The 16,252-nt window shown below is 42.1% G+C and overlaps 2 protein-coding genes across 5 annotated transcripts in view; one reads left to right on the top strand and one right to left on the bottom strand.

The window, feature by feature from the left end:
• MTA3 (metastasis associated 1 family member 3) overlaps positions 1 to 1,465 on the bottom strand; it is a 130,210-nt gene extending 128,745 nt beyond the window's left edge. For 2 of the 3 annotated variants that reach the window (XM_085543027.1, XM_085543026.1), the window contains exon 1: positions 507 to 1,265. The gene's annotated coding sequence lies outside the window, so the exon portion shown is untranslated. Of the gene's footprint in view, positions 1 to 506; positions 1,266 to 1,374 lie in introns of those variants that run through there. The other variant, XM_085543028.1, reaches the window with a different exon arrangement.
• Positions 1,466 to 1,480: 15 nt separating this feature from the next.
• On the top strand, positions 1,481 to 14,278 carry KCNG3 (potassium voltage-gated channel modifier subfamily G member 3). 2 transcript variants are annotated; one of them, XM_085543030.1, is made up of 2 exons: positions 1,481 to 2,230; positions 10,946 to 14,278. In XM_085543030.1, exons 1-2 carry the CDS (start codon positions 1,575 to 1,577, stop codon positions 11,589 to 11,591), a joined length of 1,302 nt encoding a protein of 433 aa, XP_085399156.1. In that variant the 5' UTR covers positions 1,481 to 1,574; the 3' UTR covers positions 11,592 to 14,278. The 2 variants fall into 2 exon arrangements, with proteins under 2 accessions (XP_085399156.1, XP_085399155.1); XM_085543029.1 differs by having other exon boundaries at positions 1,575 to 2,197.
• Positions 14,279 to 16,252: the final 1,974 nt, after the last annotated feature.

The raw sequence follows: 16,252 nt of genomic DNA, 5'->3' as shown, positions 1-16,252 counted from the left end.
CCCAGCACATTAACTGCTCTGCCACCAGGCCTGGCAGTGCACAGAGCTCTGTCTGTCTAAGAGTGATCTCTTGAAGGCACACTCCTGAGCTGCCACACAGGGCCCTGCCTGCTCTGCTCCTCTCTGCAAACTCACAGCAAAGTAGTGGGTGGTGAGATGTACAGAGCAGGAGGCACAGCAAACAGTGATGCTGAAGGCACCTGGATAACACCTTATTGCTAACATAGCTCCGGACAGACTCTGCTATTCTCTCTCTTTTCTTTAACCAATTATTCTAATAATTGTTTCTGGAAGAACGAAGGGCAGAAGCATACATGTAAAACAAACAAACAAAGCGCAGAGATTTGAGAGAGCCTTTGTTGCTTATAAAATTAACGAGCAGACAAAGCACACGAACCAGCGGCGGTTGCTGGAAGCAAACACTTTTCCAGCTGTACGAAAAACAAAAGCCACCAGCACGCCCAAAAGAGAGCAGAACGATGTTGATGCGGAGCCGACGCGCTCACCTTCCGAACCGGCGAGGGGTGGTTCTCGCTCCTCCCGGAGCTCTCGGGCAGAACAGCGACGCGCGGGGACCTCTAGCGGCCGAGTGGGGTCGGGCGGGGCGTTGGGGCACGGCCGGTTTCATCGCCTCCTCCTTTCAATCACAGCTGCCGCTACAGAACCACTCGGCCGTCCATTTCTTTTCACACGTGTGCAAACCTCGGCTGTGAAAGTGACGTGGCGGCGGTAACAACGACCGTAAAGACAAACACATGTACCGAGCGACACAGAACGGGGACGGTGAGCGCCGCTCGGACCCGGGGGTGCTCCCGCAGCCTCACCACCGGCTGCGCCGGGCTGGGAGAGCTGTGGTAGGGCGACGGGGAAACGAACGGACAGCGAGAGGGTGGTGAGAAGGGACTCCCCGAGCATGATGCGAACCCGTGAGCCCGGAGCGCTGGGGAGCAGCCAGCTGCTGGCGGGGTGATGGTGCCGTGCTGGACCGGGAGCGCAAGGCGCTGACTGACACTTCGAACTACTCGCGGCGTTCGCGCAGCGAGAGAGAAAGAAGAGAGAAAGAGAAGCGCAGCTGCCGCCTCCTCCAGCTGTGCAGGAGAGGAGGGCTGAAGGAACCCAGCGACGGAGCCGGGCAGCCGCCGTCCGCGGTGTGCGAGCAGCGCTCGAATCCCAACTCTCATCTTTTTTGGGGGGGGGAAACGCCCCAAACTTCTCCTGCGCTTGGGCGGACGCTGGCGGGGCCGAGGCGAGGGCTGGGGCTCCGCGCGGCGCGGGGGAGGCGCGTCCCCTCCCCTCCCACCCCGCCTCCCTCCCGCCCGCCCGGCACCGCCACCGGAGCGGTGCGGAGCGGAGCTCCCGGCCCCGCGGCCGCACCCGCGAGCGGAGTCCGAGCCCTGCGCCGCCGCTGGGTGCCGGAGCGCAGCCCTCCGCCTTCCTTCCTCTTCCTCCTTCTCCTCCTCCCCCCGGCCCGTCGCCGAGCGCTGCGAGCGGAGCCGGGGCCGGGGCAGCCGCTGCCCCCCGCCGCTGCTCGCAGCCCTGCCCTGCCCGCCCCCCTCCTCCGTCCCGCCCAAGCCATGAACTTTGGCCGCGGCCCCGCCGTGGTATTGAACGTCGGGGGCACCCGGTACTCTTTCTCCCGGGAGGTGCTGAAGGATTTCCCGCTGCGGCGGGTGAGCCGCCTGCACGGCTGCCTGTCGGAGCAGGACGTGCTGGAGGTGTGCGACGACTACGACCGGGAGCGGAACGAATACTTCTTCGACCGTCACTCGGAGGCCTTCGGCTTCATTATGCTCTACGTGCGGCACGGACACCTCCGTTTCGTGCCGCACATGTGCGAGCTCTCCTTCTACAACGAGCTCATTTACTGGGGGCTGGAGGGCTCCCACCTCGACTACTGCTGCCAGCGCCGCCTCGACGACCGCATGTCCGAGACGTGCACCTATTACTCTGCCGAGGAGCCGCCGGGAGAGTCCAGCGCCGGTCCGAGGGGCAAAGCCCGGCGTGCGGCTGCGGCCGAGGGAGGGAAGTGGCTGGAGAGGATGCGGAGGACTTTCGAGGAGCCCACGTCTTCGCTGGCAGCCCAGGTGCTGGCCACCGTCTCCATCCTCTTCGTCATCGTGTCCATGGTGGTGCTGTGCGCCAGCACCCTGCCCGAGTGGCGGGCGCCGGAGAACCGCAGCGTGGAGGAGCAGAGCAGGTACACAGCAGAGTCAGTCAGGGAGCCCTCAGGGTAGGAGGATCCTTTATTTTCCCGCTGTCCCGTGTGTCCCGTCCCGTCTGTCCTGCCGCTCGTCCTCGTTCTCTGTAGCTGCAGCCGCGGCTGGGAAAGCCCAAGCGCCGGAACGGGAGCCGGGGGCTGCGGAGACGGCGCTGCCCCGACGGCCCGGGCGGCTCCGCGCTCCGCTGCCGGGGGATCCGCCGGTGCGGGAGCAGCGCGGCTCCGCTCTCCGCGCGATGTCTCCGAGCTGCCGCGCCCTCCCTCGTGGAAGCCGCGGGGCTCCTTACCCACAGAGAGAGGTTCGCACGCTCGGGAAATCGCGTTAGATCGTACTGTCTGTTTAGGAAATCGAACGCTTCTCTTCCTTCGGGGAGAACGCTTCGGGTATTCACGCAGGTCCTTCTGCTGGAGCAGACCCAGTGTGACGGATCTAACCCGGTCAAATCTGGCGTGCAGGGAGCGGCCTCGCCCCTTCCCCTTTTGCCACTCAGCATCTCTGAGTGAACCTATCGGGCTGAGCACGGAGCTCCTGAAATGCTTCATCCCGTACCCCGCTAGGCGAATGTAGCAGATGTTTACGTTTCTTACAGACACAACACGTGTAAACACTCTACGCATTGTGAAACAGTTCCAGAAACGAAGGCACCCGGTTTTAGGCTCGGCTCCGAGTCCTCCAAGCTAGAACAGCCCCTTTGTTGCTCCTCTTTGTGACCTCAGCTCGGGGTTACAGCCATGTAACTCTGCCGACTTCGGTTACACCACTCTCCATCTTCTGCTCTCCTAGAGAACAGAATGAGCGCTGCTCCACTAAGAGTTCTCTCATAAATAAGCCTCAGACAACACAGATTAAAGTAAATGCTTCTTGTATTTCCCACATCTCTTCGTTTAAAGCCAATAGAATATTCAACGAAAAGTGTTCAGCTTCTACTCTGCTCAAGGGGCCCCACAGTGAAACTGCAGCCCCGTCATTATGAAATTACCATCTTTTACCATAGAGTTAATTGGAATGTGATATATCACATTCAGCCAAATTAATTCCTTGGAAAGTATTTTCCTAGTTTCCATTAACTTAATGGAAAGTGCACCTGTATTTCTGTTTGTAGCCGAGCCAAAGCATTAATTGTATGAACAACAAGAAAGCAGCTACAGATTGAGAAGCTCTTGGTTCCTACCCAGATGCAGCTATGTCAGAAGCTGCTCTTACACGTTCTTCCAGTTAGGAAGCCTTACATAACCTCTGCAGAGTTACTTCAGATGGGGGATTCTCTGCGTGACCTCTATGTAAGGCAGCACATTGCTTGGATATCACCACTAGGTCCGGGGAAATACATGCAACAGCAACATAATATCAACGTGGCATTTCGGCCATATCTTTGCTCATATGATGTGGACGTTAACAATTTTCCACTTGCTAATAATTTAATGCACAGGTGAACAAGGAAGATGACGTAGTTTTTCTTTCACATTACCTTCATCTTCAAGAACATGTATAGAAACGCATACTTTTACTCCTCCGATTGTATATTGTGTAACAAGGTTTAAGGTTCTAAGAGCTCATGAGGTTTCCTCTATAGCCAAGCGCCTGCCAAGGCAGGGAAGGCTGCTTTTAAAATGGAAAGCAGCACTGACAGCATCAGGGTGAGTTTCCATAGGACCAGCTGTAGCAGTCTATGGATTGGCAATAATAACTGTAAAAGTTGCTGTGAATAATTTCTAACCTTCTCGCAAAAGTCTGTTGCACACAAACACACAGACTGGTTCATTTCATGTGTGTCTTAGCCCGTGTGCTATTATCTCTGTACAGGAATCAATAGCAATTTAATGTGAACACACTGACAACAGATACAAATGTATTCCTTCCTGTCCACAGCTTGTCAACTCCTGAGGTGGCCTTGTCCCCTTAGAAGAGCCACTCCTTCCCTTGTTCTGCATGCTGCATCATGACTGAAGTTCCTGCAATGTCTAGAGAAAAGGAGTGAGCTACCATTGCTTTTGAGTAATCCAGTTAAGCTGTATCTACCAACTTTTGCCAGAGGATTTGAACTAGGACTAGAGGGAGTGGTTTCAAGCTGGGACAGGGGAGATTCAGGCTGGGCATTAGGAAATATTACTTCTCAGAAAGGGTGGTGAGGCACTGGAATGGACTGCCCAGGGAGGTGGTGGAGTTACCAACCCTGGGGGTGTTCAAGGAACAACTGGATGTTGTGTTGAGGGACATGGTTTAGTGGGAGCTATTGGTAATAGCTGAACAGTTGGACTGGATGATCTTTTAGGTCTTTTCCAACTTTGGTGATTCAATGATTCTATGATCCTAAATGCCTAGTTGTCATCTGACATCGTTTCATTTACCTTTCTTTACGTTTCCAAAACCTGAGCAGCTTACCTGAAAGTCTGGCCTTAGAAACTGCACAGCAGTGCATGGAGAGACATACTGTGGCAGCACCGCCTGTCAGTGAGAGTGCTTGTAGAAACTTGCCACTGGTTCCAGAGCCATCCTAAAGTTCCAAGTGAAATTCTGTCTTTTGTTTATTAAGCAAGGTATCTTACTGAAACAGAGAAATTCTGTGTAACATAATATGCAGTAATGTTCATTGCCAGGAGAAACTGTGACATTATTGCTGTATGGAGGTGGGTTTTGACATATGGCACTTAGTTACCAGTACAAAGACTTTGCATTATCCTTAAAAACACATTTCAAAAAGTTTTAGCAATAAAAATTGAATGAGCTTATCTAGAACTCATCAGAAAGGAGATTATGGATGGAACTGACTATTCAAATCAGTATCAGTCAGTGCTTAGATGAGCATTACCTCAGGAAGTTCAGTGGCCCTAAAATCTTGCTTATATGTTCATTCTTCCATAGGTTTACCAATAAAAAAAACATCTGTCCTTTTCTCAGTGTTGTTTTACTGATGGCTTGGAAAGGTGTTGCACAAGTTGTTTCTGTGGCTAAACTGAGGTAACCACACACAGAACCACTTAGAGCAGCTGTAGTGGAAGCAGCTCAGCCAGGGTGTCTCCCCTATATCTGGACATCGTTTCTAAGGGCAAGATGGTAACAAATTCCATAATATACAAAGTCAGCCTCCTTAATGATGTTTGCAGTAAGGGTTACTACTGCTGCCAATTAATACCATCTGTGTTTATATCTTGTGGTGGTGGTGATTTTTTTCCTATCATACAAACTTACCTTTCCTATTATACAAAACCTCTTCATCAGAAGAGGAATTGACTCCACCAATTTTTTCCCATATCTTTCTCAGAGACCCTTATGTTGCTATGACTTTTCACTGCGATAGCACTGTCAGAGGGTGAGCAGCGTATGTCTGTTGATGGTCCTTGCAGTAACACCCTTTAGAGGGCAACAGAGAACTCCAAGGCTTTTAAAGGAGAGATGAAGAACCTGACCTCCGAATTTCACAGATCTCAGAGCCAATATAATTCCCTCATTTGCAGAGGGTTTGCCTTCCTCAGGTCCACGTTTAGGATGAAGGATGAGCTATTAAAATTTTCTCGCGTTCTATGATTTCTCTCTTCCCCAACTTGGCACGTTTCACTTACCAGAGCTAAAGATTTGCATCAGATCTGCACAGTTTAGGAGCAGACAGGAGGGACACATGTCTCCCTTCTGTTGCTTCTGGCAAATTCAAGCCATCTTTGCTCTCTTCTGAACTATGCCAGCGTTCACATACTGAGAGTCTCTGATCACAGTCTCATCCTTAAACTGACCAGAAGCATCATCTTCTTGGAAGGAATTTAAGCCTGTGACAGGAAGTAATTTGAAGCTGCTTAACTTAGAGCCAGTGCAGTTCTACCTGCCTGTCTTTAAACTGTCTTTCTAAGACTAAATATGGGTAGCTAGGTAGGATAAAAAGCAGCTGTTGCCTCTTTTCCACTTACGATTAAACTGATATTGAAAAAGTCCCTCCGTTGTCACACGCATATGATTGCTGTGTTGTTAAGCAAAAGAATTTAAACAGCGTTTCTCAACAGATGCCAGTCAGCTTTTTTTTTTTCTTTTCTTCTTCATGTCTGCAAAACATCAGCTTAAAAAGTTACATTTGAATTTCAGAGGCACAGAAATCATTATTAATTCAGAATGCCCAAACGTTCACATTCAACAACTATTCATAAACATAAGCAATTCTTTCTTGGAGAAAATTGGTTGTAAAAGTAGGCTGAAGGTAATGAGCAGAACTCCAGGTTTAGTTTTAAAAACAAAGATGGGGATTTTTCTTGTGAATTTAAGAGATCATTGAAAAACTGAGATAGCACAAAGAATGGACACGTGTTGCACCCTGGCCACACAGTAGAACCTGAACAATCTCACCGGGGCTGTGTGCTAATCACACGCTCCAAGAACATGACAAAGATGCTGAGGACCTCAGGGCTGGGATGTTCCTATCCAGATGTTGCCTGGAAGCTAGGAAGCATTTTCCCCTCCTCCAGGCAGTGCTGGTCATTACACCCTCCCCACAAGAATCAGGCACTAACCAACATTTAATGCATTGAGAGATACTGCAACCAGAGCAGGGATAGAAGGGGAAAATGCCTGCAAAACTGGCTGTTCTCTGGTCCTTGCTCTGTACTTTGTAGGCAGGCAGAAGTCCTGTTGATTTCAAAAGGATTAAAAAAGGCTTTTTTGTTGAAATGGTGATGAGTCTTCCTGAGCAGGAGTTTGATCTTTCTGGCTACTGCTTGGGATGTTCTTCAGGTGACATGGAAATAGGATTTAGCAACAATTTAACACATCAGTGCTGGCAGCATCGAATCCTGTCATAGACTGTCTTTAACTGTTTCATGTTTTCCACGTGTCCTGTCGATGTTTATGTTCTACTTACAAGCTGAATCAGTAACAGAGCCACAATTGAATATTTTGGGGAGATTTCAGCTGAATCACGAGGGAATATTGAAAGTATACAAACTGGCACATTGGGCCAAGGCACTAATAGTAAGCTCAAACAATTTATGATGCTATTATACTAAAAAATAAATTAAATCATATTGCAAAACTAGTCTTGTTAGTGATTGAAAAATATTTTGCAAGCACTTTAATTTAGTGAACATAAAAGCGCCTATTCCAAAAGGAAGTTATCAGATGGAACAGAAGATTAAACACTGACTGGATTACAGCAGAAGTGAGGTTCAGAAAAGCTTTATTGTCAGTTTATGGCCAAAAGACTCATTAAGTATCAAGAGGCAATTTCTTCAAAAAATAACCAACAAAATCCCATCCTCGTTTATGCAACTTGGCTCTGGGCCAACAAACAGTAAGTTTGAGCAGAAATAATCTATAGTTAATTAAAAACTTCATATTCTCTTTGGTTATTCAGATTTTGTGGGGAATCACCAAATAAATACTTCTTGTATTGAGCTTGTTTTTAATTTCCTTTTCCCTTTTTGGATATCAGCTATTTTAGAACTTAATGAACAAAACCAACAAACATTAAAACGGAATAGGTATTACATCTTACCAAATAAAGCTCAAGATTTAATTGTACACTTAGATACAGATGCTAATGCAGCTTATTATTTCAGGAACAGGCAGTCTGTCATGTGAACTTGCAGCAATATTTTAAGAATTGATTACAGTTTGGTAACATTAGTCTTCTTAGTGAATTTCAGCTGTCCTTAGCTTGATACTAAATTCCTTGAACAGTTTTGATTTTCTAATTAGATATTATTTCTCCATTGACAAGGATATAACTCAGTTATAAAGAGAAGTCACTATAAGGAAGAGGGAGACGATCTGAAGGTAGAAACAAGGTGTATAGCGTTCTAGGTCTCACAACAGATCAGAGGTTTCTAGCTGTGCTCACCAAATCACTCACTTATGTGATTCATTATGATGGGTGAAATGGGAGAAAGAAAAAAAAAGCAAGGAGAGGAGGAACAAGAGGAGGTACAACGCACTTCAATTGTGTCTAAATAGTAAGAAAAGACCCATCTTTGTCACCTCCCAAGCCAGGATGTGTTGTAATTGATGTTAAAAAAAGATTGATTAAAAAAACTAATAATAAATGGAGGAATAGAAGTGCAATATATTTTCAAGCAGATGTAATGCATGTCCACTATTTTGGATCTTGCTTTGCCATTTTACATCACCGATGTTCCTTATCTCTCTTGTAGTCTACAATGAAAGGTTCTCCAGTTCTTCCTGAAGCAGTATAATTGATTTACAGTATTTTTCATGCTCAGGACTTGGAGTAGAAGAATGGATTCATCACATTTCATCTAACATGGATTTTTACTTGCACAACTATTTCTCAAAGTTATGCCAGAGTACTGAATGAACAGTGATTCATAAAGCTAACTTCTACTGAGTCGCAATGATTAGGACCTACCTTCCTCAGGACTTGGCTCACAGATAACCTGCCAATTTGGGATACAGTGGAGGAATTACTCCACCACTGTCTTAGGGGCATCAGGAGGAAATACCACATGAAGCAATTTTGAATGGTAAAATTAAGAACGGCTTTTTCATTTAAATGCTCAATGTCGTAGAGCACAGGCAAAACTATCACAGAAAATCTCATCAGATGGAACAGAACAAAGTTTGTTGACACTGTAAAATATTCCTGGCTGCAAATTTATTTCCAGCTCCTTTTTTTTTTTTTTTTTTTTTTTTTTTTTTGAATAATTACAGGAAGACTCACCAACTTAGAAGCACATCCAGCCTTCATCATTTTGTTCATTACTATAACCATGCTGTTTGGCTCCTTTTACTACAGGGAGTTTTATTATTTTCTAGTCATGTAGGTAAAAATGACTGAAGTGAATTGACCCACTAATGTTTTTTCTTGATTTTTCAATGCAGAGTAATAAAAATTCACATTTGTACAATAACTTTCATATATCCTGTACAAGACTTTTTTAGAAGGCGTTATGATCTGAACTTCCTTTTTAAAACCAGATCAGGATCTGACATAGACACCACTCACTATTATTGTTAACAGGAACACCAGTGCCTTCAAAGGCTTAATTTTTAAGAGAACACCTAACTCCTAAGGGAAAGCTATTTTTGAAATTCATAGGTCCTTACATCAGAGATTGCTAACATGAACAAGTATTTTATAAGCCCTTTATTAAGAAAGGCTCCTTGCTTACAGGGCTTTCACTGGTATTTGTGAAACACAAATAAGATTATAACAAGGTCTGTGGAATTATAGCATACACAATGAATATACATCAACTATCACTATTGTCTCTACTTTTTAGTATATAACTGAAGTGAATAAAGAAATAAAGCTAAACCTTTAGTGTGAGAAGCTTTTATGAAGGTTGTTTTATAGTCTGTTAACATAATTACAGCAGTTATAAAAGAATCTGTCTCTCTAGCAGCCCACTGTCTTAACAATAATGTCAACAGATTTCAGTAACAGTAAATATGTATGTATATGTAAACATGTTACGGAAACAAAACTTTATGCTTTAAATGACAGTTGAATATTACTTACAAGTCATTATCATTTCTATAGACAGTAACTTACTAGGAAACGTGCAGTAGAAAAAAGTTGAATCTAGCATTTTCAGGTCTCCACTCTAAGGTTACTTAGGTGTCAGACCTGTTGGTAGAGATGGCATTGGTGAGTGGCTACTTCTTTGCACAAAAAGTTAGTGTAAGCAAACAAAGGAAAGAGAGAAATATTAGCTCCTGTTCCATCCAATATTAAGCGAGTGACAACTGTTTGAATTCCTAAAGAAAAGGGTGATTTTGAGATGTGATACTCAATAGAATGTGCACAACCGGTATCAAATAATTGCAGATAAAATTTATCTTCTGTTTCTACCTTCCAGTGTTTCAATTTGAAAATGTTCTCAAGTCTCACATGCTCATGCAGGACTTTAAAACACTCAAGAGAGTACAGAAATCACCCTCCAGGACAGCAATGCTTTCTTTTATCAAGGCAGCTATTTGTATTTGAGAAGACGATCCTTATCAGTTTGCTTCCCCTGACATTTTGCTATGGCACAGTTTAGAGGGAGTTTTAAATTTAAAAGAAAATACAAACTTTGGTAATGCTAAGCATAGTGGTAAACAAAGGCACACCAGATTGTTACTTTGGCGCTACATGTACCCAGTGGTGAAGAATAAAATACTATCTGTATTTAGTGGCAATACTATGAAATCTTGAATACAGTTCTAGGTAAAGCCCCTGTTTGGGATGCAAATAAGACTGGTTTCAGATGGTTCTTGAAGAGCCAATTTGCATCAATTATCTGATGCAATAGATGATTTCCACCTACTCCATCTTCACTTTCATTCTAGTTTGGATGTCTGGATCAACACATTGCCAGATCACTGATCCACAGTCCTCGGCATTCTTAAGTGGATCAAGCTTTGCAGATTTAAAACAAAACCAAGAAGTAATTTAGATTATGTTACACACTGGCACTGGTGGCACAGCATTTTCTCTATGGTCCCAGATTTTGTAGGCATATTTCTCCAGTATTAGGATAGGCATATGTAATCCACAGGAAATGATCAGCGAACAAGTTCTTAGCACAGATCAGTTCAAACACCTCATTAGATCCTAATGTTATTTGCTGAAATCTGGTGCTTCATGCTCAGAATAAAAAATAGTGTGGCTTTCTGTTTGTTGTTTGTGAAGGTCTGAATGTCAATTTTGGTAATGTCTGTGGAAAAAAAAAAAAAACCAAACATCAAACCTCCACTAAAGCCCTTCCACTGAACATAAATGCTGTACCTTTTCTTTCTTTTGACAGGATAATTGAAGCTATCTGCATAGGCTGGTTCACTGCAGAATGCATTGTGAGGTTCATCGTTTCAAAGAACAAGTGTGAGTTTGTCAGAAGACCTCTCAACATTATTGATTTACTGGCAATTACTCCTTACTACATCTCTGTTCTAATGACAGTTTTTACAGGGGAAAATTCGCAGCTCCAGAGGGCTGGAGTCACCTTGAGGGTCTTAAGAATGATGAGGATTTTTTGGGTGATTAAACTGGCTCGTCATTTCATTGGCCTTCAAACACTTGGTCTGACTCTGAAGCGCTGTTACAGAGAGATGGTGATGCTCCTTGTCTTTATCTGTGTTGCTATGGCAATTTTCAGTGCACTTTCCCAGCTGCTTGAAAATGGGCTGGACTTGGGAACAAAGAATAAGGATTATGCCAGCATCCCTGCTGCTTGTTGGTGGGTGATCATCTCTATGACCACAGTTGGTTACGGTGACATGTGTCCCATCACGGTACCGGGAAGGATTCTTGGAGGAATCTGCGTGGTTAGTGGCATTGTTTTACTAGCCTTGCCAATCACTTTCATTTATCATAGCTTTGTGCAGTGTTACCATGAGCTCAAGTTCCGATCTGCTAGGTATGGTAGAAGCCTCTCTGCTGAATTCTTAAATTGACCCAACTTGAATTCTGTTGTAGTTACTTGCTAAGCTTGTCTTAGAAGAGAATGGTGGAAGGTCCCTTCATGTTTTCTCCTTGACTGGATGGTCCTATGGAACAACATTCTCACCTGCCTGGAGAAAGCCCGTCACCATTCATACAGGAAGGATGGCTACCGATCTTGGGTACCTTGCAAGGAGAGAGAGTGATGTTTCGAATTTGAGAGAACAAAATGACAAAACAGGATTCAGAAGTCCTCAACCAGGCCAGCTTGGTCTTCAGTTTGCCTTTCCACACAAAAGCAGAACAAATAAATGGGCTTAACACTGAGGTCCATCATTCCCATAATTACATCTTATATCATTCAGAGCAATGTGTGGCAGAAGCATATGCAGCTCTGAATGTTGTAGCAAAGACCTCCCTAACCACAGTTACTTTCTTCTGTAGAATCAAACCTTTAATAGAAGTGTTGTGCTTTATGAAGATCAACATAAAAATACTGACATTGATAAATGTATTTTCAGGTAGTTTAGTGGGAGAGCTATCCAAATTTTATATACACTCAGTTCATCTCCATCCACCTGAAGTTATGTAACTTCATAAGCATTCTTTTTCCACTTAATTAAACATTTATCTATATCATGGTGAAAACTCTCTAAGACAAATTACAAAATTTCATCACTTGAAATAATCTGGAGAAAGCACTGGAAAACAGAAGTAGCTTCTCCCTGTCAAATGAGACCCTCCATCATCTTTAAATTATGCAATCCTTAAGAAAAGTGATATACTTTATGGAAGTTTTAAAAACAACTGCCCAAAAGATATCAAAGAAAGTGAAATATAGAAGTGCAAGTTGCACTTGGCAAAAGGGAATATTCTCCAGTGTAACTACAAATTAAAATGAATCAAGTTAGGTTCTGAAATGCTGTTCACTACATTTCTTGTGTAGTACTGCTAAATAGCCTTGTACTGTATAATTCTGAAAAGCTGCTATATAGAACTGTGCAGTTGCATACTAAGACACGTTTAGGTACAGCTTTACAAATTTGGGTACCAATAAACACCAGTGAGGAACCTTATTACTAACCTCAAAGTTCAGAGTTGTCAGCATAGTTGAATTTGATGTGCTTGCCTTAAAATAATGCATTTAATATTACTGCGCTGTAGAAGCATCTTTTGTATACGTATTTGTTAACAGCTTTAGAAATAAAATGAGTACCACCTAGAAAACACAGATGTGGAACTGCTCACTCAGAGAGAAGTATCACGTTGGCCAGTGACTGGTATGTCGAAGGCTCTACCCTGAAAGAGCACATGAGTTTTGAACAAGCTATTAGAATTTTATGTGGTCTCAGTGTTAAGTAGCCCTAAAGAAATACATTGAAAAATAAAATGTTTCTGAAGACCTGAAAAGAATTTTAGCAGCTTTCTCAAAGACAAGCTTGACTTTTCCTTCAGCAGTTTTAAAAGAATGTACTATTGAGTAATATTACAGACATACCTCCATTTCTTGTCACTGATGCATTCGGTGCACAGGTGGTCAGCTGTAAACTTCCCTATTCTGCTATACTTATGCCTTTTGTATCAGAATTATGTAGTTCAGAAATGTGCTCTTGCAACCACAGAGAGGTGAATATCAGTTAAGCAAGAAATTCTTAGGTGAGATTCACAGCTGATGTTAGCTAGGCAAGCAGTGACTTCAGAGACACTCAGATGTCTTACACCAGTGGAGATGCTGGCTCTGTATTACTGCATGTGTACCTATATATATCCTGCATATATTATATATTATAGTCAGTTGCAATGTTTTCTCCTCCTTACAAAAAAATTCCTCCTTGATAAAACTGAAGTTTCAACCTTAAATCCAAACATAGCTGGTTGAAGAAAATGATATTCTCATCTTTTAATGAAAAGTTTGTTTTGGCAGTATAAAAATAAACCAAATTTCAAGGAGAAAACTTCTATTATTATTATTTTTTTTTAAACTTCTCTCCGTTTTCTATTCCTTTAGAAATGGAAAAACAAAAACAAACTAACGAGCAAAAAAGCAATACCCAGTTAAGATCTTCTACCTACAAATTTTCATGTTATTTCCCTTGGAAAAAATACCAGTAAATGCCCTTAAAAATGACTTTGTCTTTTGTTCCTTGACCAAATCAATACTCTGGGGTAGAACCCTCCTCCCACAACTCATCATCAGGATGTCAATTGTTTGGAATCAGTATACAATGGAAATGTACTTTAAAGTATGTTGCAGTCTTGAATCCAAGACGAAATAAAACACATTGCAATACTACTCAATACTATAATAAATCTAACTTTTAGATGTCTGTATAAAGGAAAAATAAAAACCACAAAAAAAAAAACCCGACAACAAATTAATGCATATATTAATTTGTGAATATCAATTTGCACACTGAATCATTTTGTATAAGCAAGTACAGGAAATTTTCAAAGATTAACAGATTCAGGTTATATCTGGTACACAAACAAAATGTTTGGTCCTTTATGAATTGTTTTCCAGCTAATTAATCTGTTCCCAATGTAAAAAGATTAGCTACTGAAAATAATTGTGTAAAGGAATAAATCTGTGGAGATTATATACTTTTTTTATATAGTTTGTGTTCAATTTTTGTATGGCAAAATGTGGAAAGAATGACCTTATGTATTTTTAATTCAGCTATAATAAAATATTATTTTGAAAGTGCTCTCTTTATAAGACAACTAAAAAGAAATACTGTTGGGTTGGTTTGTCTGTTGTAGGAGCTTTTGGGTTGGTTTTTTTTGTTATGGTTTTTTTGTTTTTTTTTTTTGCTGGTGTCTTATGATTATGTAGACTTTGGTTTCCTTAGAAACCAAGTTGAAGTAACATGATCTCAATGGTAACCTTAAAAGAGAATCTTAAACTAAGCAATTAGGGTTCCTGATTTCTAGCAGTATATGCTAGAACATTTTCTATGGACAAGTGTTTTACTTTTTTTTTTTTTCTTCTTTTGTTCTGTTTTGTTTAGTGAAACTATAAATAAAATGAATTGTGGTAAAAAATAAGAACATATTTGAACAGGTGAAACTTTTACTGAAAGCATACTTGACATTGTGTTTTATGCAGCCATTGGGCACAATGCTTTTAAAACACAGCACGTCAATGCCAAATGAGGACAAACTGGCTCATTTCTAGCGTTTGCCAGTTTTAATCCAACACAATAAAATATTTAATGGTTGGTACCTCTCTGATTGTTAGAAATGTTTGCAATTGAAACAAATTAGATAACAAACAAAATAATAAAAGTGAAGATGAATGAAGACAACTTACAATTGTGACCCAGCCTTTCTGTTCACCTGAAGTTAAGCCAATGCCAATGAGTTCTGAAGTACCATTATCCATCTTGAAGACAGCAAAGGTTAACAATAACTTAGTGAAGATCAAACTTCAGATTTGATCCTTATGACTGACCTTCTGGGAACTGTACACTGGCTGCTGACCTTCAGGGTACTCAGTGCAACTTAATCATTTAATAATTACTGAAATCACTGTAACTGAAAGGTGTCCACATTACATCTATCTTCCTTCTAGAGTTCTTCATGGAGCATCATCCTCAAAAACTGCAGAGAATGAAAGACAGTTTCCTTTGATGTAAGTCTGCACAGACACCTGCAAAAAATAAACAAAGGAAAAACCCCAATTAATTTAATCAACTGTTGATTTTTACAGCTTTATTATCACAGGGATCAGCCATTTAAACATGTGGAATTCATTCTTACTGCACAGTGGTTGATGTTGCTGTACATTGCAGCAAGTTTGAAGATAAAAATCCCATACACTTTTCTTGATACCTATGTATTTAAAGCAAAAGGTTCTTGGTTTTTATATTATCTGTGAAATTTAGTCCCTGTGAAGGAATCAGTCTCCAAATTCTTTAGTGTTCAACTTTGCTGTTTCAGAAAGAAAACTCACGTCCTTATGTGTTCAAATCACTTGTCTCTTGCCCTCTCAGTAGTGACAAGATAATCTTAAAAGCTTCAAGAGCCTGCCAGCGGCAGCAATACACACACAGCAGACACTGAATTCCATATTCAAAACAGTGAGTCTCCATTAGCCAGCAAGACGAACAAGGTCTGCTTGCTCTGCTCTGAACGTTCTTCCTCATAAGAGGTTCAGGATAAAACAACCATTTAGAATTTTGGTCTCTTGAGTTACCTTTATGTTTTTAATATTATCCTTTCCAGTGTGCTCATGTTTGCCAGAAAAGAACCTTAGCTCTGACTGGAAAAAGAAAATTTAAAAAAAAAAAAAAAAAGATTAAAAAAAAAATAAATCACTGATTTTTAGGAAGGGAAATTGTTCAGAAAACTCTCTTACTTGATTGTGAAAGAAAACATACACATTACTATATAGGACACTAGATCTTGCTATATAAACCAGATTTCTGTTTGTAGTAAAGAGATGTCCCTAAGCGAGAAAGGTCTTCTGGCTTTGCTAGAGCTACAGCAGTTTATATTAGCTGAAAATGTGTCCCAACACATGTGGAAGAAACAGCAAAACACCACTTTTATAGTGGAAAACTAATCTCATCTATAGTCTCTGAAGTGCAACATAAAGTAGGGAGAAATTACATCATTTTACAGATAATGTAATAGGATAAGCATCAAGAAGGCTGCACTGGGAGCAAGCACAACT

The sequence above is a fragment of the Coturnix japonica genome, chromosome 3 (genome assembly GCF_054131305.1).
Source record: "Coturnix japonica strain WE chromosome 3, WE-NBRP24, whole genome shotgun sequence".
Lineage (NCBI taxonomy): Eukaryota > Metazoa > Chordata > Aves > Galliformes > Phasianidae > Coturnix > Coturnix japonica.
Note: the sequence above shows the minus strand (reverse complement) of the source record. Positions and strands in the feature narration are given on the sequence as shown.

What these genes read in the sequence shown, in the direction of transcription:
- KCNG3 (XM_085543030.1), top strand. Translation starts at nt 1,575, where the DNA reads ATGAACTTTGGCCGCGGCCCCGCCGTGGTATTGAACGTCGGGGGCACC. An exon ending in TCAGTCAGGGAGCCCTCAGG is followed by an intron (nt 2,231 to 10,945) that starts GTAGGAGGATCC and finishes TTCTTTTGACAG; the next exon opens with GATAATTGAAGCTATCTGCA.